Genomic DNA, 25,041 nt, shown 5'->3' on the forward strand with positions numbered 1-25,041 from the left:
TACCTAGAGTATAAGTGGTAATATAAGTCTCAATTATACTCTGTAAACTGCTGCTCGAATACTGTAACGTATTAAGTCTTGCTTGTGCGGAATAAAGTTAAATCACTGTCTCCAATATGGGTCAACCTCAAATCATTTCGAACCAGTGACCCTCTGGGATATTAGAATTTGGCATCCATGAATTATACAGTGGATGTCAATCAATGGTAAACCTCTGGCTCTCCACTGCATATCCTCTGTATCTCGGTGATCTAATGCTCCTATACCTGTGACCATTCCTTAAGCAGATAATTAACTCTTAAATAAAACTAGTGTCTGCCTGTAAATTGTCTCATGCATGATGACCACTCTATTATGATTATGAAACCCCCTGGATACCGATTCATCATCAAATTATTCAGCTCAATGTTTTGTAAGCAGTGTGTTAGATTATTTTCATTTCATATCTTTATAATGGGTATAATAAATGTAGAGTTGGTAGCATGGGAATCTCACAACATTAATCTTGGTAATTTATGAAAGCACAAAATGTCCAGAAAACTGCATTCAGTTCTAGTCACCAAGGTACAAAGAAAGCAATCCAAGGTGATGTGAAGAAGGGGAATGAGATTGATCCCAAGGGGGTGAATTTCTGTACAGGATCTTCCTGTTCGTCCACCATGTAGGGTGCAGGATTTTTGGTGAACGTTAGCATGGCCAATTTGTAAGAATCTTAGGGCGATTTAGCCCATGTTTAGCACAAGACGCCATCTTAGTAAAGGAGTTGAGCTTGTCCTAGGAACGGCCACCCAGAGGATTGTTAAGGGGCTGATTGCCACTTCAATTGCCTACTAGTGCTCATTAAGGAGGCTGCACAGCATTTTGGTAGCTAGTGCTTGACCGAACATCCTCTCCTAACAGCGGCCAGCTAATTGGGAATAAACAAGGCATTGCTGAGGATTTCGAGCGCTACTTAAAGGTATATCACCTTTTACCTTTCACTTACTGCTGGTGGTTTGAAGAGGACGTTTGAAACACATCGGGAGACTTTCTGGGACACTTTGGCACGACTTCACCAACACTCTATCAACACTTATTACAGAAATTCTCTGATGACTTCAGCTAAAAAGAGTGAGTGCTGTGCTACACTACCTTATTGGGCACTTTAGAGTCACCAGGAAAAAGGGAGTGTTTGGTCATCGGCATCTTGCCAGGGGCCTCCCTTGGCTTGCAGGAGGAATGGGAGGAGGACATGAGGCCAAGCAGAGCAGCACCAGCTGCTGCAAGAGAGAGGGACAGGAAGGCACGGTGGACTCTTTCCCCCCTGTGGGTACAGGACATCCCTCCTTCTCTGGACCTCCTCCACCAGGACCTCCAATACCGCATCTGAGAACCTGTGCGCCCTCTCCCTCGACCCGTGAGCCATCCTGAAACGTGTGGCCGTGTGTTAGCCTGCCCACTCCACGCCTTCAGTGGAAGTGGGTGCGTGGAGCCCACGTATACTGCTCCACGAAAATTGTGTCTAATCAGCACTCGAGTGCTAAACCTGCAGGTGTCTGATTTAGCATCTCCAGGCAAGTTCAAATTATGGTAATCAGCAATTAGGACCAAAATTGTGTGCTAAAACCAGACTTTCAAACAGGAATGACTTATTAACACAGCACCCATTTAGCACCTGTTTTCACCCTTTCACCAAAATAACCCCCAAAGACTCCTTGGACTAGTAGGCTAAATGGAAATAAAACAGTAAGCTGTTGAACAGACAATGTTGTTCAGATAGCCACATTCCACAGTCCTTTTTCTGCTGATAAGAAACCGGAATAGATTGCCATCAGCAGGAGGGCAGAAGAAACCTTTTTTTATGCTAGCCAGAAGTCACAAGGCTGAGACAAAGAAAATCTCCTTATTTAGTTATTGCTTAGGTTACTTCAAAATTGTATAAAAAGTAGAACAAAGTGATCTATTCTCGGGAGAGGAGAGGCAATCATCAAGGAAAGGCAACATGAAGAGGCATAAGATGAAGATGAGAAAGAATCACATCGGTAGACACTCCAGGGCTCCCTCCTTCAGAACAAAATGGTTTGGTCACCCTGTGTTCTGAACTGTGTTTTATTTATCTAGATTTGTTGTTTATTGTCGTTCGGCAATTGAATAAATGTAAGATTAGGATCACAGGCTCACACAGATTACCCAACAGGGCTTAGAAGTTGTAAGGCTCTTATTAAAGAGCTACAGTTTTAAAGCATAATCAGGTATTATATATGGTTTAAGCGGAGTATAATAGACATACAACCCGTGACAGTAGAAAGTGATCTACGACTCCTGAAGTGGAACGCCACGACTGGATGGACGGTTGGTTGGATGTCTGATGAGGCAGCGTGGAGGTCTTGGGTCAGCAAGTCTCTGCAGTCAGCAACAGCAGTCACCTCTGCTGATTCGTCCCCCTGGCTGTTGGAGGTGTTAGGCATGAGCCAGCATTGATCCACCTCAGAGGCTAAACTTAGTCAAGGTGTTAGACCTGAGCCAGCATTGATTTCCACCTCGAAGAAGCCTTCCCCCCTCACTGTTTGACTTCTGCTCTCAGCCCTCTATATTTATAGTTATTTCGGTGGGCCGTGATTTATTTAATGTCACCTATACTTAATCTATATCCCAAGTGTGATGCGGGAAAACATCTCTCTCTTTCTGCATGGCTGCCGAGGCCTTTCCTCTTTGAAGAATGTTTTGTCAAGTTTCTTCAAGGGCATTTTATGGCTTCGTATTGTCTAGCTAGTGTGATCTTCCCATGTTTCCTTGCATTTTATGACCTTATCATTTTGGCGTTTGTTAATTGGCCTTGCTGACACTTCCCCCATCTGTTCCTGACTGCAGTTTAATTTCTGTTCTAAGAGTCAAACTTCATCTATGAATCTAATAGCTGTTCCTTACATAAAGTGCTTAGTACCAGTTTCTATGGTTGTTGTCTCCACTCAAGGTTAGAACTAGTAATAGGGGTATTTCCCTAAATGTAGGGGCAAACAAAAATAATAATCTTACAACTTTTTCAGAAGAGCTGCAAAGTCCCAGGCCTAGAAATTCAGTTGCGTTTGCGCCCAATTAGGGGCGAAAGAGTGGGTTGCGCCGGAAGTTGCGTTGTGCCCGAAATTAGGTGGGCCCTAACATCGGCGTTAGCCGGTAGCGCTGCGCCGGCACCGATGACGTCATCGGTGTGCGCAGTGCCCCGGTACCGCCCGAAACCACGCCGATCCCCATCTTCAGTAGCGGCCGCCTCTTCCGTGGCGGGCGCTAACAACATCGGGAGACCGGGTCCTTACTGCAGCCTTAGCGGCGCAAGTTAAGGTGGAGGTGCGGGGCGGCCGCTTTTTCGGCGGCCGCCTGCCCGCACCTCCATCCCCGGCCTCCTCCACCCCCCCCCGCGGCATTGCCGGCTGGTTTCCGTGGAGCCCGGCACTTCTCCGTTGTGCCGGGCTCTTTTGCCGGCACTTGCAATCGGGGCTCCGGCCGTTGCAGGCACCTCCCCCTTAAGAGAAGGGGGAGGCCTGCAGTACAGCAGCCTGCCGCACCGCATCGGGTGGCGCAGCGGGACCGGGAGCGCTGAAATTCACTTTCAGCTCCCCAAGCGGGGCGGACACACCCTGTACCAGCGCCCGGTTCCGCTTTGGGGCACTGAAAGTGAATATGGGGCGGGCACAACTGGCTCTGCGGCGGGCGCAAAATTTTCGGCGCAAACGTGCTGGCGGGGCTATACCCAATTTCTAGGCCCCAGGAAATTTGGCATAAACGCCATAGAAAACAGTAACAATATCAGGGAGCTGCCTTGTTTGTGTGATGCTGGAATTATGTGTGTACTTGACCAGGACAATTGTGGATATAATAGTTTGTTTGGGAGGCGTATTGTTGTGCATAGTATAGTTATCAATCGATTCTTTTATTCTTGCTATTCAGGGAACTCGCTCGGTAACCCGAGAGGTTGTTCAAGGTTAATTTGCTGCCATACCACTGTGACAGTTGGAAGGCATATCCAATCATTTCCCTCCCACCTTTGCTCCACCATTAGTGGAGCTCCAGTTTCTCCAATCTCATCTGTAGCAATTAATTTTACAGGAGATTAAATACATTGGGATGCATTAATAACTGAAAAATCATATAGGATTTCTTTTGTTCCATAATTTAGGTTCTTCAGTCAGGTATCCATTTGATATCTGACTTAAACACTAGGAAGCACTATCTAGTAAAATGTTTTAAAAGAAAACATCCAAAATATTAAAAGCTGCATTATACCTGCTAAAAGGGATGGGTAATTGAGGAAAATAAACAAATTATTATTTGCAATGTGATGTACAAAAATTAACTATTAAAGAATGTAATCATCTTGTAATTGTATTCTCCATTATAAGGATCATGAATCACTAAGCATTACTTGCTAACCCATCTTTAAAAACAAGTATTAATGGTTATCAGTTTGAGGCATGTCACAGAATAGTGACTATACTTCAAAAGTACTTTATTGGCTGTAAAATGTTTTGGAACATCCTGAGGTCATGAAAAGCGCTATATAAATGCAAGTTTTTTTTCATATTTTAAACTGTAAATAGACCACAAAATCACATAATAGAAACTCTTAGGCCTAGAAATTCAGTGGGCCTTGCGCCCACTTAGCGCCTAAAGAGGTCTTTTGCGCCGGCGGGGTGGTAGCGCGGAAATTGAGTACAGCGGTATTGGCGGCGGTAGCCGTTAGCGCTGCGCCGGGACCGATGACGTCATCGGTGTGCGCGGTGGCCCGTAACGGCGCCGATCCCCATATTTATTTGCGGCCACCTCCTCCGAAGCGGGCGCAAACAGCGACCAGAAAACGGGGCCGTCCTGCTGCCATAGTGGGGCGCTTTAAAGCGGAAGGTGCGGCCGGCCGCTTTTTCGGCGGCCGCCTGCCCGCACCTCCTTCCCCGGCCTCCTCCACCCCCCCCCCCCGCGGCATTGCCGGCTGGTTTCCGTGGAGCCCGGCACTTCTCCGTTGTGCCGGGCTCTTTTGCCAGCTCTCGCGGTCGTGGCTCCGGCCGTTGCAGGCACCTCCCCCTTAAGAGAAGGAGGCCTGCAGTACCGCAGCCTGCCGCACCGCATCGGGTGGCGCTGCGGCAACTAGCGCGCCGATATTCAGTTGCAGCGCCCCAAACGGAGGCGGGCACACCCTGGTATAGCGCCCGCTTCTGAATTGGGGCGCAGAAGACGAATATACGGCGTGCGCTAATGCCTCCCCGCCCAGCGCTAACTTTTGGGCGCAAGCGAGCTGCCCGCGCCCAAGTGAATTTCTAGGCCTTAGTCTTTTCACTTAAGAATGATAGAAGCTGTGCACATACTCGCATTGGTATCAAAAAAGATTTATTAAAATGTCATTGCTTACAAGTTGAAATGCCCAATATTGGGAGAACGTATTTACACCTTTTCTGCACACATCAGTACAATATTGGGGCAATGACATACAATGACTCTACACAATGAGCTTGTTATGGTTACAAGTGTTGAACAGAAATAATTAATAACGCTTATGGTAGATAGATGACTTCAACTTCTTATAAGTCATGTTTCAACAGTATTTTGGCCGTCTTCATGTTTGCAATCACTAAAGATAAAAAGAAAATAAGTTATTCAGATATTTTGTATAATTTAAATGTTGTGACAAAAAAATGAAGCATTTTTGTCTGTGGCAGATTACTTATTGGATTCTTTCTCTGATCTCTGTTAAATTGGTTACAGCTTGTTATTTCTGTAGGCTGTAGAGAACTCAAATCCCAGCCTTGTAGACCATCGGCATCAATGTGAGCCTAATGGTTGTTCTTGTGGAACAAAAGGGCAGCTTAATAATGCTAACATCTGTTGACTGCAGGCTCAATTAATATCCCTGATAACTACCTGGGCAAGTGTTTGATTAACCTGTGATTTCAGGATTCTAAGTAGTTGAGTTTCTCATGCAGAAAAGTCAAGCCATTCCAATTAATTACAAGCATTCTGTGGACGATTTACAGTACGATTGTCTGGTGGTTGTATTGATGTGGGGAAAACACCATTTTAAATCCCGTGAATGTCTGACCACCAAAATGTAGTTATTAGAAGAACTTGCTTTTAATTCCCTTTATTCTGGGATATCATCATAGAAATGTGGTTAATCTTTGGCTACATTGCAACAGGAAGTCACTCATTCATTCTGAGACCATCAGGGGTATGAAACTAATCAAAGATTCCATAGTAGTGTTCTACTATGTAAGAAGTGGTGATCATGTTTCCAGGATCAATTTGATGTTGAGGGTCAGTGCAGGTGAAACACCTTTATTGTTTTGATATAGTGAGGAAAGTAGTAATGTCTGTAATTACTATAAATATGCTACAGGTACTGAGTACTGATCATTTACCTGCTTAACGATAAGTGTATCTATTTGTTGATAGTCTGAGCTATGATCTGATAGAATGTATTTGGTCTTCTGGAGTGGGAGAGATCATGGTGGCAGCATGCAAGATATTCCAGTAAACTGGAATGTAGTCATAAGGATTCTCTATTCAACCCCTGGTTTGTGCTACTTTTAGATCTTGCCTGGTAAAGGCACACTCCAGTTTGAAAGAGACTCAAGCCTGGTTATGGGACTGATAGTGATGCAGGACCTGAAGAAATCTGGTGTAAATGTAATAGAGGTTTATAAAATATCACATTTGAAAAACTCAGGATGGATTTTTTGGCATACGAGGTAGAGAATCCACATTTCAGATATCTATCTTTTAAGCCTAGTTTAAACCGCAGTTCAAATCCAGTTTTCTTTTTTGCGCACTCTACTTCAACTGACAGCATGGAATGGTTTGCGGCACAGGTTTCTTTTCCCAAAATCTGACAGCACCACTTTGTATTGTCTGCGATGAGGTGGATGTAATATGGTGGGATAATACTCCTGCCAGCAGGAGGTGCTCTACAATATAGTTTAGCTAAGAGTTTAGCCATAGATGGTACTGAATTTGGACACTAGTTGCACTCTATATTCAATCCCATTTTCAATGAATGGCAATCTGACATTGCAGCATTAAGGCTAATGCCTTAGATTTCTTGCCTTTCTCTTCAGTTTTTATGAAGCCAAATCACTGAATCATAAAATTTTTACAGGACAGGAGATGGCCAAGGACAGAAGATGGCCATTCAGCCCATTGCATCTGTGTTGGCTCACTCAACAAGCTATACACTTAGTCTCATCCTTTACCCTTTCCCCATACCCTCTTAATTATTTTTCCCAGATGTTTGTCCATTTCCCTTCTAAAAGCTATTATGGATTCTGCTTTCACCACTGTTTCTGGTAGAGCATCCATGTTCTAACAAGCCTCTGCATACGAAAAAAACTTCTAGCCTCTACCTTTGTTCTTTTGATGATCTTAATGTATACCTCTAATTACTGACCTACTGATCAGCAGAAACCTTTTTCCCCCCCCCCCTTTGTTCCCCTGTCAAAACCCTTCATAGTTTGAATACCTCTTACTTTTTCTGGTCTAATGAAAAGAGCCCCAGTTTCTTTAATCTCAACAAATGAAGTAATGCAACTACACAGATCACAGATTTTAAAATACAAAGTACTGAATAGCTTTAAATAGTCCATGGATACTTTTAGCCTAGTTTTTGCCATCAAGAGATTGTAAATTTTGAAATGTTAAACAGTCAAAACGCAGACCTGCTAAATCAATTAAAGAATAATGCAATTTTCTCCAGTGACTTCTACAAGCAAAAAAAAAAACTGTGGTTATAATGCACCCTGAGGAGTTGACCAAATAATGCAACTCCATTGAGGAAGACCTAGAAGGTCAACGTTCCTAATGTGCACTCCTAGCTTGGCGCATTGCCTGCTGGAAGCACATATCAGGAAATCACAAGTGTCCCCCACAATTTTATGTCTGGTTTGTGCCATTTGGACATGGTCCCACAGGCACTAGTAATCCTCTAGTACCTTGTGCAAACTGAAGCGGTGATTGCCAGTAGACATCACAGCTAAGACCAATCCTGAATCACCTTAAATTTACACTGCCAACAATAATTACTGAATAACAATCAGGAGCAGGAGCAGGTACCTTGGATTTTTTTTCTACCTTCTATAACCCAAGGAAACTTAAAACTGCAGCATCCCAATTACCACTCCAGCTGAAATTGGCTGAACAAGCAGAGACCAGGTCTGAAACCAAAGGTCAAACCCAGAATCCATCTGAATTATATAACTCAAAATAGGTACACCGAGTGGCTTAAGGTGACTAATTACCTCATCAGGTAAAAGCAGCCATTATAGGAAGTAAACATATTGCAGACATGAAAATGAAGGGTAGAGGTTATTTGTGCTTGCGATGCAGTTTTACCTGCTGTGTTTACATATCGGAATTTTAAGCTTGCAGACAACATAAGATTTTTCATCCACTCTTTATAATGGTTAGAAAATCTGGGAAGGTCCACTGACCTCACCTGAATTCCCAATTGGTGCAGCTCTACACCAGGAGTACTAATTTTAAAATTTACTCTTATGCAATAACACTGATTCACTACTAACCGTTACAAATACACTTAGCTAGGAGTACTGTTGTAAACCTTAGGGATAATTTGATGAAACGGAGCTCCCAGCATGGAGCTTTGCCTGCTGGAAGGGTATAATTGGGAATTTGGGTGTGATATGTGAAAATTGTTGGGGGGGGGGGGGCGCGAGAAGAGAGATGTGCATTCCTGTGAGCGAGGCTCTATGCCGGGAATGCAATTTCAGAAAAGTACCTCTAAATAATATTTACAGACACTAACCTTCTCAAAAATGCCCAGTGTGCATTTCAGAATTGAAAAGAGATAACTGGGTGTAAAACATTAAGGATTGTGACAACAAATATATTTACATTTGTTTAATAGAAGCAACTTAAACTTACAGTGGTCAATATCATCAGGCTCATAAGTGTATTTACGATTGGAATACTTCCCTACGATATCTGTTCTCACGGTCAAGGAAGGATCTGTATTCAAAGAAAAAAGACACTCAATACTTACACATACAGTAGTTAAATACTGGAATACTAATCAACATACCAATATCCATCATTAACAAAATAGGTTTACAATTCTTACCTACAAACATTATCCTGGGAACGTACTGTTCGTCAGGGGACAAATTTTTGTCGTTTGTCTCAAACTGTAATGAAAATGAAGATTTAGTTGCAGTAGTAGTTTTGTCATAAATTAGAATCAAAAGTTACATATAGCAGTGTCAATCAGTAATGCAAACAATACTAAAGCACATATTTAAAAAAAAGGATGCAACTTATAAACCGGTCTGTAGATAGCACCAATCTGCTCTTTAATCAATGTGCTGGGGCATGCATAAGAGATGTAGCATGAATGGATACCTCCTCGTCTGGTTTTCTTTTATTCCCCAAATGGCCCAGCTGACTGAAAAATTCACACAGGGAAGCCCACATGTAAATCCTGGGTCAAAATCCTGGAACTTCCTCCCTAACAGCACTGTGGGAGTACCTTCACCGCACGGACTGCAGCGGTTCAAGAAGGTGGCTCACCACCACCTTCTCAAGGGCAATTAGGGATGGGTAATAAATGCTGGCCTTGCCAGCAATGCCCAGGTCCCATAAGCAAATTTAAAAAAAAATACACCGGAGACTGAGATTCCAACAAGTGCCCTACTGAAGACTATGACATGCTAGTTCTATAGCCAGTAGGTTGCACCAAAAACTGTGAACTGGTCAGTGTGTAGAGAACAATGCAATTCTATTCAAAATAGAGTCTTGATTACTGTACTTTTTATTTTGCTTGCCCCTCACATTTTCCACCGTTCCCACAATCATACATAGAAAGTGCATATGGGGCAGCCTTGCACTGTGGACCCGATCTAACCAAGATGTTAGCATGGCTTTGGTTTCAAAAGTAAACTTCAGGAAGGTTTCTTATCATTACACTATTATTTAGTATTTGAAAAACAAAGATCTATGTTAGTTATTGTTTGAAATCACAGTTATATACTCAAAGCAACCCATGGAAATTCCACCCCAAAACCCTGGGGGGGTTGGGGGGTGGGGAACCAATCCTCATACAGACACAATGGGTTGAATGGTTCCCTTCTGTGCTGTATGACGTATATGGTTCCCTTCTGTGCTGTATATGGTTCCCTTCTGTGCTGTATGACGTATATGGTTCCCTTCGTGCTGTATGACGTATATGGTGCCCTTCTGTGCTGTATGACGTATATGGTTCCCTTCTGTGCTGTATGACGTATATGGTTCCCTTCTGTGCTGTATGACGTATATGGTTCCCTTCTGTGCTGTATGACGTATAAGGTAAAGGTCAACATTGCCAATCTCTAGCTACCAAAATTTTCATGTTTGTCTGAACTGGCATCGAAAATGTTTTTCTCTGTTCTTTCGCATTTCAACCAGCACAATCCTATTAATTATCATTCTGTTCTTCCATCGTGTGAAATGTCAGTACCATTGAAGCCTACTATTACTGCAGAAAGAGAAATTGGAAGGGCAGATTGAAACCTCTAATTATCTCTACATAGCAGAGAAAGAAAAAGTCAGTTGTGAAATGGGTATCAAAACTGCAACTCACAGTATGTTTGGGATGGTAGAGAATTTTGAGGTATAAAAAATATAAATATGAAGCTGGGTGTTGGGGAAAGTCACCTTAGATGAAAATGGCATTGAGAATTTTCAAGCAGGAAGGGTAGTACTGGGAGCATTTTTGGAGAGGGTGTGAATCAATGCATGGCTTTCATGAATATAGAAAACAGTAGTGCAGGGAATAGATATTCCATGGGTGTGTGACATTCCAAAACAGGCACTTCTGTGCATGCATGGAAGAAGGAAAGTCATCGAGGGAAGGTCCAGATGGAAAACTGCAGCACTGGGAACAGTATAGTATAGGCCCTAGAGGAAAGGGGCGGGGTTGGAGGTTGATGGGTCTGGCAAGCATTTGAAGATAGTATGGGGAGTTTCTGGACTCATTTAATATTTCTATAATTTTCTCAGGTATTTGATATGTCAAATTGTATTTTTAGGGGGTCTAGAGGGGTTTGGATGAGTAAGTATCTCGGCCACTGAAAGGACTTGGAAGCAACTTCTGAAAGAGATGTGCTCAAGGACAGTGAGATAAGTGTTTTTTGATTAGTTGCTGATGAGACAAATCAGAATGCTTTGCTCCCTATAAATATTTCTGCATATCAAGACTTTCCCGCACTCCACTGATGTGTCAGATGCAAAACATTTATATACACACAAAATATGTAACGTATTACAAATCTCACCTCTGCATACACTGCACAAAACCTTATTTCCTGTTCTCACTGTCACTTAATATTTCCATTATGAAATAGCAAACATTCAAAATTATTCTTTTCTTAAAGTATTCTCAGGGGAAAACATGAGCAACATGCCCCCCTCAGAGATAACAGATGATAGGAGCAGGAGTAGGCCATTCGGCCCCTCGAGCCTGCTCCGCCATTCAATGCGATCATGGCTGATCATCCAAATTCAGTACCCTGTCCCTGCTTTCTCCCCATATCCCTTGATCCCTTTAGCCTTAAGAAATATATTCAACTCCTTGAATATATTTAATGTATTGGCCTTTACTGCCTTCTGTGGTAGAGAATTCCACAGGTTCACCACTCTCTCGGTGAAGAAATTCCTCCTGATTTCTGTCCTAAATGGCCTACCCTTTATCCTTAGACTGTGACCCCTGGTTCTGGACCCCGACCATTGGGAACATCCTTCCTGCATCTAGTCTGTCCAGTCCTGTCAGAATTTTATAAGTTTCAATGAGATCCCCTCTCATTCTTCTAAACTCCAGCGAGTACAAGCCCAATTGACCCAATCTCTCCTCATGTCATTCCTGCCATCCCAGGTATCAGCCTGGTGAATCTTCACTGAACTCCTTCCATGGCAAGAATATCCTTCCTCAGATAAGGCGACCAAAACTGCACACAATACGCAAGATGTGGTCTCACCAAGGCCCTGTACAACTGGAGCAAGACATCCTTGTTCCTGTACTCAAGCCCTCTCGCTACGAATGCAAACATGCCATTTGCATGCTTACCTTCAGCGACTGGTGCACAAGGACACCCAGGTCTCGTTGCACTTCCCCTTCTCCCAATCTATTGCCATTCAGATAATAATCTGCCTTCCTGTTTTTGCCACCAAAGTGGATAACCTCACATTTAACCACGTTATATTGCATCTGCCATGCTTTTGCCCAATCACCCAACCTGTCCAAATCATCCTGTAGTTTCTCGGCATCCTCCTCACAGCAAACGCCCACCCAGCTTTGTGTTGTCTGCAAATTTGGAGATAATACATCTAGTTCCCTTGTCTAGATCATTAATATATATTGTGAATAGCTGGGGCCCAAGGACAGATCCCTGCGGTACCCCACTAGTTACTGCCCGCCACTCGGAAAAAGACCCGTTTATTCCAACTCTTTGCTTTCTGTCTGCCAACGAGTTCTCTATCCAAGTCAATACCTTGCCCCCAATCCCATGTGCCTTAACTTTACACGCTAATCTCTTATGCGGGACCTTATCAAAAGCCTTCCTGAAAGTCGAAATACACCACATCCACTGGTTCTCCCTTATCTATTTTACCAGTTACATCCTCAAAAAATTCCAGTCGATTAGTCAAGCACGATTTACCTTTTGTAAATCCATGTCGACTTTGTCCGATCCTGTCACTGTTTTCCAAGTGCTCTGCTAGTACATCTTTTATAATGGACTCTAGCATTTTCCCCACTACCGATGTCAGGCTTACTGGTCTGTAATTCCCCGTTTTCTCACTACCACCTTTTTTGAATAGTGGGGTAACATTAGCTACCCTCTAATCCATGGGTACTGTTCCAGATTCCATCGAATGCTGGAAGATGATCAGCAAAGCATCAACTATTTCTAGGGCCACTTCCTTAAGTACCCTAGGATGTAGATTATCAGGCCCTGGGGATTTATCGGCCTTCAATCCCATCAATTTCCCTAACACCATTTCCCTACAAATACTGATTTCTTTCAGTTCCTCCCTTTCATCAGACCCTATGTTCCCTGACATCTCTGGGAGGTTATTTGTGTCCTCCTTTGTGAAGACAGAACCAAAATATGTATTTAATTGGTCTGCCATTTCTTTGTTCCCCATTATAAATTCCCCTGATTCTGACTGCAAGACCAGTGACCTAAGACCAATGATTTTAATTTAAAATGAGAAGGAAGTCCTAGACAAACTGAAGGAGCTTAAAACAAATAAATCTCCAGGGTTAGATGGCAATAATCCCCAAGGGACTATTTGTGAATCATTAACAATTATTGAGGCAGTTAATGGGCACTGGGGAATTTCCTGTAAATTGAAAACTGGCTAATGTGAGGTCTATATTCAAAAGGGGTGACAAAACAGACACAGGTAATTAAATACCATGGGGGGAGTTTTGTCAGCCCCTGGGAGGCGGGTATGCAGGTGGGCCTGCTGGGAAAATGGCAGAAATTGGGAGCCGGTACCAACCCCGCTCCCAGCCCGCCTCCGTGCCATCTTCCCAGGAGGCAGGTCCCCGACTCATGCAGGGACCCATCTCCAAGGCGGGAAGGGGCTTAACTTACCTTTGCTTCTTCCTGCAGGCTTCAACGCTTGGGGATCCGAAGGTGCCTCATCTCAGTGGCAGAGATGACAGAATGGCTGTGGCATTCTCAGATGCAGCAGCCATCTGATTTCTGCTGAGGAAAGAGGTTTGGTGAGCCTTCAGTACAAGGGCTCACCTTAGAACAGAGATGGTCAGTGTTTGACAGATTCTGAAAGCTGTCAATTCATCTGTCAAAAAATTTGACAGATGAAACGTCATATGCTGACTTCCTCTGTCACCAGCTTTCCCTTAATTGGCCTGCTAAGCCCGCTGGGCAAGCTTAACAAGGTCAATCAGGGAAAATAGCAGGGGTTGGCTGGATGTCGTTGGGGCGGGACTGAAACCCGACAACCAGCAGTCCCGCCCCCAACTCACCCCCATTGACAAAATCCAGCCCTAGTCTTAATGGAGAATCAATTATTGGGAATCCACTTGAGGATTATCTGTACAACAACAGCAACTGACACCTCTAGATGGGGAAAATCCTGCTTGACCAACCACCTTTCAGGAAGAGACAACCCGAATGGATTGTGTTAATCCCTACGGTACTGTGTACCTAGACTTTCAAAAGGCATTCGTAAAGGTTCTACATGAAAAGCTATTAGTTAAGATCGAACCTGGGGGGGATACAGGGGAAAAACTTGGAACTGGATAAGAAATTGTCTGAAAGGTAAATAACAAAAAGGTGTCATGTTGAGGTAGGGTGCCCAAGGGCTTAGTGTTTGTACCACTGCTATTTCTAATTTACATCAGTGACTTCCATTCAGAAACTCATTGTAAATTAGTCAAATTTGCCGAGGATACCAAACCAGGAGAGGCAATGGAATCAAAGGAGGCAGCACAGATATTACAGAATGAGCTAAACAAAATATATGTGAGCAGGTGAACAATGGCAGATGACATTTATTGCAGACAAGTGTGAACTATTGCACACTGAGCAACATACATATTTCATTCTCCAAAGTGCTGAAATAGCTCAGGATGAAATTGAAAGAGACCTAGGCGTCTGAAAGCTCAACATGTTCAAGCAATGTAGAACACCAATGAATAACGCCAATCGGATGTTGAACTCAAAAGCCAAAAAGTTAAAAAGACGTTGTGATCAAATTATACCATGTTCTGGTCAGACCACATCTTGACTATTGTGTTCAGCTCTGGTTGCCCAGACACAATGAAGGGAGCACCTGTGTCCAGTACTGCTCGTCAAGAAAGAAAATATACTGGGACACTGTAGAGAAGAGCCACAAGGCTGATCCCTAGTATCAAAAGTATGCACTATGAGAGACTAGAGAAACTGGGCTTTTTGATCTGGAAAGGAGATGTTAAAGGTATATAAAATGGTAAAGTGTATGGAAAGAGTTAATCTTGGAGTATTATTTTAAGTTAAACTGCAAGGGTAGGATAAGGGGACAAGTTTATATAGTTTTAGAAAATAAAACATTCATAATTACCTTCATACCCCTAATAGTTTCTGGAATTTGTGCTGTTATTAATTAAGTGCTTTTTAATATCTTATTTTCATACTTACCACAAGATTAAGCATAACAAAGTCTTCTTTTGCCATTTTCTGAATTTCTTGACTCTTGGCAAATGCTTTCTTCAGGGCTGTTAGGAAAAAAAAGTCACAGGAAAGTCAATGCAACAAACTTTTCTGGATGAAGTGGTAGTGAATTTTTTCATACCAAAACATTTTCAGCAGCTATTTTACTGAAAAACCATGATGAATAACAATATAGGGAATTAACTTGTTTGTTGAAGAGATCACTCACCTTGACTGTATGGGCAGTCTTCTAAGTGGTGGATGACCATTAAAGGTCGGTTGCTAAAATGGGAAAAGTACAATACATTTTTTTTGAATACAAAATTATCTAGCCAATAGAAGCAAATAAACTAAGGAGTACTGTAATTAATTTCACATACTTTGATGTTTAAACCCCATGAAATACATATTTATATTTAAAAGTTTAAATTTGGGAAAGAGCTGACTTTTTTTTGTTGCTCAGTCAGCACTGGAGATCTAAATAGTTTCTCACAATTGGCTTCCCTTATTTAACTTCAAATTCATATTCTATAAATTAAGATTTATCTGGATCGATGAATTAAGATGGGCCAAATGGCCTTCCTCATCGATGATTACCTGGTTATCTGCATTATGGCAAACTTCGCCTCAGCCTGTTTGGCCATGGCCTGACCTCGGTAGATTTTCCAGGGTCAAAAAAAAATCAGTTCCTATTTGAGAAAAGATTTTGGATTGAGGATGCAGGTCGGTTGTACCCATTTTTGGGAGTCTTCCCACAGTATGCACCTTTCCCTAGCCATGAGACAGCAGACAAATTGCACTCAGTCATCTGTCAATACTGCTATAAGTATGTGCCAGAAGATCCTAGAGTGGCATCTGTCACTCTCTCTCCCCAAGGAGTGGCAGGGCCTAATATTTTAGGGATTCTGAGCTCCTCGTGGCAATAGACAAAATTGGGGATCAGGGGGGCATAACATTACAGAACAAAAAAAACATTCAACTTACCAAACTTGTGCTTTCAACAAACCATGTACAATTCACCATGCCAGGGGCGCTAAACTATACCTGTTAGTGTATTGTGCCACAAAGACTCCCAAGACACTGCACAAACTTCATGACTTAAGAAAACCTAGACCAGGAAACTAGCAACAAATCAAGGTACACAATGCTACACTTCATGTTTTGCATAATCTTCTGGTATTTCTCGGAGAATGTTCTGCACATTTATTTCCTCCTACAATCCACTTTTGCAAATTCTGCGGAGTTTTTTGGGCGGGGACAAGAGCTACATTTCCTTGTTTTAGTTATGATCTCTTCAAATGGTTGCCCGTTGGCACTTCAATATCCCCTTCTAACTATACATTTCATGGATTTTCCTCCCTTCTGTATGTAACCCCCCCCCACATCAGTACCTTGAAGCGCCTGTTGCTATTTCCTTCTGTTAACCCCACCCCCCTCCTCACCAGAAAAGTGCGGTTTGTTTTCCAAAGTTTAAGTTTCATTCCTGCGATCTCCCTCGCCAGGTACCGCCGCTTGTACCACTTGTCTATCAATCATCCCTGGCCTTATTCCACTCATACAGCTAATGTGATGTGTGTGTTTATATATGAAAATCCAGTGAATCGAGAGAAGGGAGAAGTACGCCGAGATGTAGGAACAGTACCGACAGACACCAGAGAGCGCTTTTGGTTAGAAAGCCTGCATTCATTACCTCCTTCTGGCTGTGTACAGCCCTTCTTCGTAGGTCTGAACCCAATTAACTTCGTCGGCCCATCCTACGATAAATAAGATATGCAAATATTATGCTGTAGACAATATCACAGGAAAAGTGTGAGGGAAACAAGTGCATTGAACAAACTGCAGATAGAAAAATACTAGTCAAGCGATGGAAGCCAGCCCGATGCGATGTGAGAAGTTGCAGCGACCTTACCTCTGGAAAAACTGGGAGGGCAGGCCTTCTCTTTTGCACTCTCGTTCTTAGACGGAGGACTCACAGTCTTCGATCCACTGGTACCTCTGGCCAGACAACACGAGACAGCCGCCAGCAGCACCAGAAGGGAAAGCGGAAGACCAGCCATCCTGAGGAGATTCAACTTCAAGCAGATTACTAGAGACACAGAACGCAGAATTAGCAAAATAATGGGTTCTGACAATTCTGCAACGTAAAGTCGCGACTGAATAATTCCAAAGAGAGACAAAAAAAGTTTAGCAAATCTTTTAGATTGTGAAAAATGATTTCCCCTTTTGAGTAAAAATCAAAAGTGAAGGCTGTATCTCCTGCTTACCTGCGGCGGCTTAACAGTGGCTCCGAGCTGGGTACTCTTAAAACCGTGCTGTGATTCAGTGGTGTTATGTTCCCAAATATATACCTGAATGTTCGCCACCCCATTGGTCACCATCCTTTCATCGCCCTCCCCAATTTGGGAATGCAGGAAGAATGGGCTTTGTTTAGATTATTTATCGTCACTTCTGTAAGTAGATATGTTCATTTTATAACTTTTGAGCTTAGAATTTTCAAAGTAAAGTTTCTTAGGTGCAGTTTTGCAAGTTTAAACAGAGATAGTGAATTATTTAGAAAACTTGGCACCTGTTCAAATCATTGGGCAATTCAAATCAGTGTCTGTTGATTGCTCTGAAAGCTGACTGGTCTTTCTGCTATTGGCTAAAAGTTTTACAGGCAGCATGCTAATATTTAAAAATTACATTCCAATTGACTATTGTGCTGATTCACAACTTTAGATCTGGTTTCAAATGAACAGTGGCAACACCCCAATATTGCCTCTCTAATATTTATGGATCTATTATATATTTTGTTACAGAAAATCTAATTTATTTGACAAATACAATATTTATGTTTAAACAAAAAGTATTTTTAAAAATTATTTTCTATTTTCACTTAATGGTTTCTAAAGCCAACAACTGGGGTCCATTAAGCATTTATTCAGGCCTGGTTTCAGTGTCTTCTTTTGCCTATGGTTGGAGTTTATCCACATGCATTGTTGTAATGCCTCTGTATGGTGAAACATAGATATTTTAGTGCAGGAGGAGGCCAATTGGCTCTCCCTATGTGTGCTGAATTTAGACCGATCTCAGGGATTGGTTTTACAGTCCAGTTGTCCTATGTTCTCCACGTACCTTTTATATTCTTCTTCAAGTGATTACCTACTATCCTTTTGAATGCTGTAATCAATTTAGCAATGTGTACCACTTGTGAGGAAGCATTCCACATTCCAGTATCTCTTTGTATACAAAAATATCCTCTAAACTCCTACTCCCAATGCATATCTTGAGAATATGACCCCTCAATATAAACCTAAAATTTCATTTGTCCACCCACTTTTAAGGATGTTTTATCTGTACATCTAGATCCTTATTCTCCTCCAATGCATTGGGAAATTTACCATTTAAGGTATATTTCAATTCTCTATACATGTTCCCAAACTATATTACCTCACATTTTTCTCTATTAAACTGGATCTGGCACTTATCTGCCCATTGCCCAGCCTGTTTATGTTCTCTAGTAGTCTCTTGCAATGTTTCTGACAGTTTGCTACTCTTCTCAGTTTTGCATTATTAGCCAACTTTGAGATGCACCCATCTTTGTCTACGTCCAGATCATTTATATACGTAAAAAACAAATGTGGTCCCAATACTGATCCATGGGGAACTCCAGTAGCTACTGACCCAAGCCTTAGAAGCATTTATTTAATGCAACCCTTTGCTATCTGATTTCAGTCATCTCTTTGTCCATATTGCCATTTTCTGTTTTAATTTTCTCAACCAATTTCTTACGCAGCACTTTATCAACTAGATCTGAAAGTCTACAAAAACTACATCTACTGAATTCCCTCATCTTTACTTTCCATTATTGTCTCAAAATATTCAATCAGACTAGTCAAACACAACATACCCTTCACAAATCCATATTGAAAATCTGTGACCAGTCTATGCTTTTCCAATTATTTAATTATTTTATCTAATAATGGTCTCTAATAATTTCCAACCACTAATGCAAGGTTAACTGTTTTTTTTAATTACCTGACTATCTCACCCCCCTTTTTTGAACAGAGGTGTGATATTTGCCACCCTTCAGTCGTTTGGCATAGCTCCTATTTCTAATGAATTTTGAAAAAACGTGGTTGGTCCATCTGCTATTTTCTCAGTGACCTCCTTCAGTATTATGGAACACATACCTTCTGGTCCTGAACATTTAATGGCCCTCAGACTATTAAGAACCAGTCCCCTATTATTTTTTAATACATATATCAATTGGTTGCAATTTTAACCTCCTCAACTGCATGCCTTTGAAGACTTCCTTCACTCTTTAAGTACTGAAGCAAAGTATTCATTAATCAACTTTTTCATTCAACCATCATAATCTACCTATGTTCAATTCTGAGATGGTCCAAATCCTCTTCAATGATTCTCTTTTCCTAATTTGTTGATAACATTTTTTGCTGTTTCCCTTTGGCCGCAATTTTTTTTTCACACGGCCTCTCATCCAAAAGTCTATTGCCTGTATTCTATCCCACACAAGTCCCGTTCACCCATTACCCTGCTCACTGATCTACATTGTTACCTGGTCACACAATGCTTCAAAATTCTCATTCTTATATTTAGATCCTTTCACGGCCTTGACCCATCCTACCTCTGTAACCTCCTCGAGCCCTACAAGCTTTTTCCCAGAACTCTCTGTTCCTCTGACTCTGACCTTTTGCGCATCACCTTCAGCTGCTTAGGTCCCTCCCTAAACCCCTCTGCCACTCCACCTCCTCCTCCTCCTGTAAGGTCCCTCCCTAACCCCTCTGCCACTCCACCTCCTCCTCCTCCTGTAAGGTCCCTCCCTAACCCCCTCTGCCACTCCACCTCCTCCTCCTCCTGTAAGGTCCCTCCCTAACCCCCTCTGCCACTCCACCTCCTCCTCCTACTGTAAGGTCCCTCCCTAAACCCCTCTGTCACTCCACCTCCTCCTCCTCCTGTAAGGCCCCTCCTTAAACCCCTCTGTCACTCCACCTCCTCCTCCTCCTGTAAGGTCCCTCCCTAAACCCCTCTGTCACTCCACCTCCTCCTCCTCCTGTAAGGTCCCTCCCTAACCCCCTCTGTCACTCCACCTCCTCCTCCTCCTGTAAGGTCCCTCCCTAACCCCCTCTGCCACTCCACCTCCTCCTCCTACTGTAAGGTCCCTCCCTAACCCCCTCTGTCACTCCACCTCCTCCTTCTCCTGTAAGGTCCCTCCCTAAACCCCTCTGCCACTCCACCTCCTCCTCCTCCTGTAAGGTCCCTCCCTAATCCCCTCTGTCACTCCACCTCCTCCTCCTCCTGTAAGGTCCCTCCCTAACCCCCTCTGTCACTCCACTTCCTCCTCCTCCTGTAAGGTCCCTCCCTAAACCCCTCTGTCACTCCACCTCCTCCTCCTCCTGTAAGGTCCCTCCCTAACCCCCTCTGCCACTCCACCTCCTCCTCCTCCTGTAAGGTCCCTCCCTAAACCCCTCTGCCACTCCACCTCCTCCTCCTCCTGTAAGGTCCCTCCCTAAACCCCTCTACTGTAGTGTATGTAACCATTCCACCTTTAAGAGAACTATTTTAAGGGTTGCACTACTTTATCTTGGCTGCTGTATACTGTAATACCGGTGGTGACCACACCGGTATATAAGTGCTGTGTAATGATTTATTGGGCAGTTCCGCCCTGACCTTCGACTAGTAAAGACCTGTTAAATTTTACTCTTGTGGTCTGTGCAGTAATTCTCAATATAACACACAGACTTAACAGTGGCGACGAGTACGATCTTACCCTGCGGCAGAGATACATCCAAGGCAGTTTAACGGGCGTCGAGAGGAGGCATCCGCCCTCATCATTCTGCTGAGAAAAGACTCGGGTCTGCAGAGCAAAGGAAGAATTCTGACACGAAGCCTTCCATCAGCAACAGGCAGTGATCATCCCTTCTATCACGGTGGTGGGTAAGCCGATCAGCGACGAGCAGCAAGTCGGCCACGTTGGCGTGAAGTAGGGGAGGGAAAAACGGAGGATATAAGGGCGGAGAACTCGACCACGGCCGGGAAAAAGAGCCGGACAGAAGTCGGGGCCAGAGGCGCTGAGACTGGGGTCAGCGTAAGGCACGGGAGCCGCGGTGCATGCAAACGCAGCCGGTGTAAAAGACCGGGCTGCAAGCGGGCTGGGAGACGCAACAGCGTCGAGAGAGAGCTCGACCGCGACCGGTGAAAAAGGCCGGGCAGCTACCGAGGCCGTGAGGCACAGCGACCGGGTCAGCGTAAGGCGCGGGAGAAAATAAAAAAAACCGCGGAGAACTCAGCCGCAGCCGGGGGAAAGGACCGGACTGCAAGAGGGGCTGGGAGGCACGATTTGAAAACCGCTGGGGAGGGCGAACACAGCAATACGGCAATCGCCATTACAGCCAGCGGGGGAGAAAGGCAAACGCGGGAAGCCGCCATTTTCGTAGGCGGGGGAAGAAGACAAGCGTGGGAAACCGCCATTTTGAAAAAAAATAAAAGAAAAATTTCCTTTTGTTCCTCAAGAAGATTGCGAGGAAGCCTAAGCGTGGTAACATCAACGATTTCGATCCCGATGTTGAAGATTGGGCCACGTATGTAGAACGCATAGAGATATATTGTAAGGCAAATAAAATATCAGATGAAGATAAAGCACTAACCTTACTAAACTCAATGGGTGCGAAGACATACGGGCTATTGAAGCATCTTCTATCACCAGCTAAACCGGCGGATCAGACTTTCGCTAAAATTGTTGCTGTCCTGAAAAATCATTTGAACCCCACACCGCTGATGTTAGTGGAACGATCTAAATTTTATGCGAGAACGCAACTGAAAGAGGAAAGCAACGCGGAGTATTTAATTGAACTGCGTAAGCTAGCGAAATACTGTCAGTTTGGGGAAAGTCTGACAGAGGCACTGAGAGACAAATTCGTGTGTAGATTGTCGAAAGAAGGAACACAAAAGCGGCTGCTTGAAGAGAATGATCTTACACTTGATAAGGCTGTCACTATTGCAGCATCGAACGAAGCCGCAGCGAGAGGCACTGCGGAAATGCAGCTGAAGGCAGCGGTACTCAGCGTAGATCAAATGGCTTTGGGTACAACGAAATGTTATCGTTGTGGAAAGACGACACACGATCAGAACCAATGCTGGTTTAAAAACCAGGAATGTAGAAAATGTGGCAAGCTTGGTCACATAGCTAAAGTATGCCGGTCAGGAAAGAAGACCAGCAACAAAAAGTCACCGCAGGAAAAGTGCAGAAAGGTACATAAGGTGGCTGAGAAGAGTTCGGATGAACAGAATTCGGATTCAGACTCCAACAGCAAGGAACTGGGTAGTCTGAGAATTCACAATGTGAGTAAGGAAGCTGACCGACAAACTATCTGGGTCACACTTCAGATAACAGGAGTCCAAGTGAAGATGGAATTGGACACCGGATCGGCGTTGACGGTCATGAATAAGCAAGATTACAAAAGGTTATTCACGCATATTCCCCTACGGGATACGGAGATAGTATTGCAGACATACATGGGGCAAAAAGTATACCCCATCGGAAAGATAAAAGTCAAGGTGATACACAAGGGCAAAGAACACCAAGGAATGGACTTATATGTACTACCTGAGGGAGGTCCACCACTTCTGGGACGGGAGTGGATCAGGAAAATAAATATGGACTGGCACTCCCTAAAAGCAATGACGGTAGATTCCGGAAAAAAAAATGTCAAACCTGAACGATTGTCCAGAATATTGGATGAGGCTAAAGAGGTGTTCCAACAGGGACTGGGAACACTAAGAGGAATTAAGGCAATAATCAAGATTGCAGAACATGCAAACCCAAAGTTTTTCAAAGCCAGACCGGTACCTTATGCGATACGACCTGCTGTGGAAGCTGAGCTGGAAGGGCTAGAACGTTCAGGAGTACTGTCTAAGGTGGACTGGAGTGAGTGGGCCACGCCCATTGTTCCCGTCATGAAGCGTTCATTGAGTAACAAGCCAGGGGAACCGGGGAAGGTCCGCATCTGTGGAGACTTCAAGATCACAGTTAACCCGGTGCTTCACACGGTGCAATATCCGCTTCCGCGGATTGAGGATATCTTTGCTTCATTGTCTGGCGGGAAACACTTCACCAAGATAGAACTGGCGCAAGCGTACTTACAGATGGAAGTTGAGGAAGAGTCGCGCCAGTATCTCACAATCAACACGCACAGAGGCTTGTATCGATATAATAGACTGGTTTTTGGAGTGGCTTCGGCTCCAACAATTTGGCAGAGGGCCATGGAGCAGGTATTACAGGGAATTCCAAACACTCAATGTTACTTGGACGATATCCTGATTACAGGAGATGACGATGAGGAACACCTTGCAAATTTGAAACTGGTGCTCACCAGATTGAAGGAATATGGACTTCGAGTTAATCGGCAGAAATGTGAGTTCTTTCAGAAACGGATCTTGTACTGTGGTCATGTCATTGACCAGGAGGGACTGCACAAGTCACCTGACAAGATCGAAGCTGTTGTGAAGGCTCCCGCTCCGGAAAATGTATCCCAGTTGAGGTCGTTCCTAGGGTTGATTAACTATTACCATAAGTTTCTGCCAAATCTATCCACGGTGCTGCACCCGCTGAATGCTCTTTTGCAGAAAGAAGTACCATGGAAGTGGAGCGAGGACTGTAAGAAGGCCTTTCGCAAAAGCAAGGCATTGATCATCTCAGAGGAAGTGTTGGCTCATTTCAACCCGACGCTACCTATTCGTTTAGCTTGTGATGCTTCTCCTTATGGTATTGGAGCAGTACTCTCACACAAGTTGCCAAATGGCTTGGAAAGGCCTGTCGCATTTGCATCCAGATCATTGACCTCCGCTGAGCGCAACTATGCTCAGATAGATAGGGAGGCTCTCAGCCTGGTGTGGGGAGTAAAGAAGTTTAATCATTACCTGCAGGGCCAGAAGTTTACACTGCTGACAGACCACCAGCCGTTGGTATCCATATTCAACCCTAAAAAGGGCGTTTCCATTATGACAGCGCAAAGGCTACAGAGGTGGTCCCTTTTCCTAGGGGCACACCAATATGACATAGAATATAAAGGATCAAAACAGCATGGGAATGCTGACGGTTTATCGCGCCTACCGTTGCCAACGGTAGAAGAGGCGCCTACAGTGGACCCAGTGGAGATGTTCCACTCAACCATAGTGGAATGTCTACCAGTAACAAATTCTACCATCGAAAAGGAAACGAGAAATGACCCGACTCGCTCACGAGTCTACGATTTAACGGTGAAGGGATGGCCAGCACATGGTGAACCACTGTTGCCAGCATTCTCGCAAAGAAGAGAGCAGCTGTCAGTGTGCCGAGGAACTTTGATGTGTGGATCCAGAGTGGTGATTCCACCCAAACTCCAGCATAAAGTGCTAAAGGAGCTTCACGAGGGGCATCTGGGTGGAGTGAAAATGAAGAACCTAGCCAGAGCGTTTGTGTGGTGGCCAGGTATCGATGGAGACATCGAAGAAATGACCAAGAGCTGTCTAGGATGCCAGAAGGTCCAAAACGCCCCACCACAAGCCCCTCTACATCCATGGGAGTGGCCCTCATCTCCATGGCAAAGGGTACATATCGACTTTGCTGGTCCATTTATGGACTCAATGTTCTTAATCGCGGTGGATGCACACTCCAAGTGGCCGGAGGTAATAAAGATGTCCTCCACCACCACGGAAAAAACCATCACAGTATTAAGGACCATATTTGCCAGGAATGGGCTGCCGGAACAGATCTGTTCTGATAATGGACCGCAATTTGTGTCCGAAGAATTCAGGAAGTTCTTAAAAAACAATGGGGTTAAGCACTACACGTCCGCCCCATACCATCCCGCCACCAATGGATTAGCTGAAAGGTTTG

The 25,041-nt window shown here is 43.9% G+C and overlaps 1 protein-coding gene across 1 annotated transcript; it reads right to left on the reverse strand.

The window, feature by feature from the left end:
- Positions 1-5,333: 5,333 nt before the first annotated feature.
- Positions 5,334-17,535, reverse strand: LOC147117428 (anterior gradient protein 3-like). Its single transcript, XM_085988412.1, has 8 exons — positions 17,429-17,535; positions 17,074-17,250; positions 16,855-16,918; positions 15,394-15,446; positions 15,153-15,229; positions 9,095-9,158; positions 8,899-8,982; positions 5,334-5,596 (listed from the first exon to the last, which is right to left on the reverse strand). Exons 2-8 carry the CDS (start codon positions 17,219-17,221, stop codon positions 5,547-5,549), a joined length of 540 nt encoding a protein of 179 aa, XP_085844538.1. The 5' UTR covers positions 17,222-17,250; positions 17,429-17,535; the 3' UTR covers positions 5,334-5,546.
- Positions 17,536-25,041: the final 7,506 nt, after the last annotated feature.

The sequence above is a fragment of the Somniosus microcephalus genome, chromosome 5 (assembly GCF_052327205.1).
Source record: "Somniosus microcephalus isolate GS21.2 chromosome 5, FLI_Smic_1.0, whole genome shotgun sequence".
Lineage (NCBI taxonomy): Eukaryota > Metazoa > Chordata > Chondrichthyes > Squaliformes > Somniosidae > Somniosus > Somniosus microcephalus.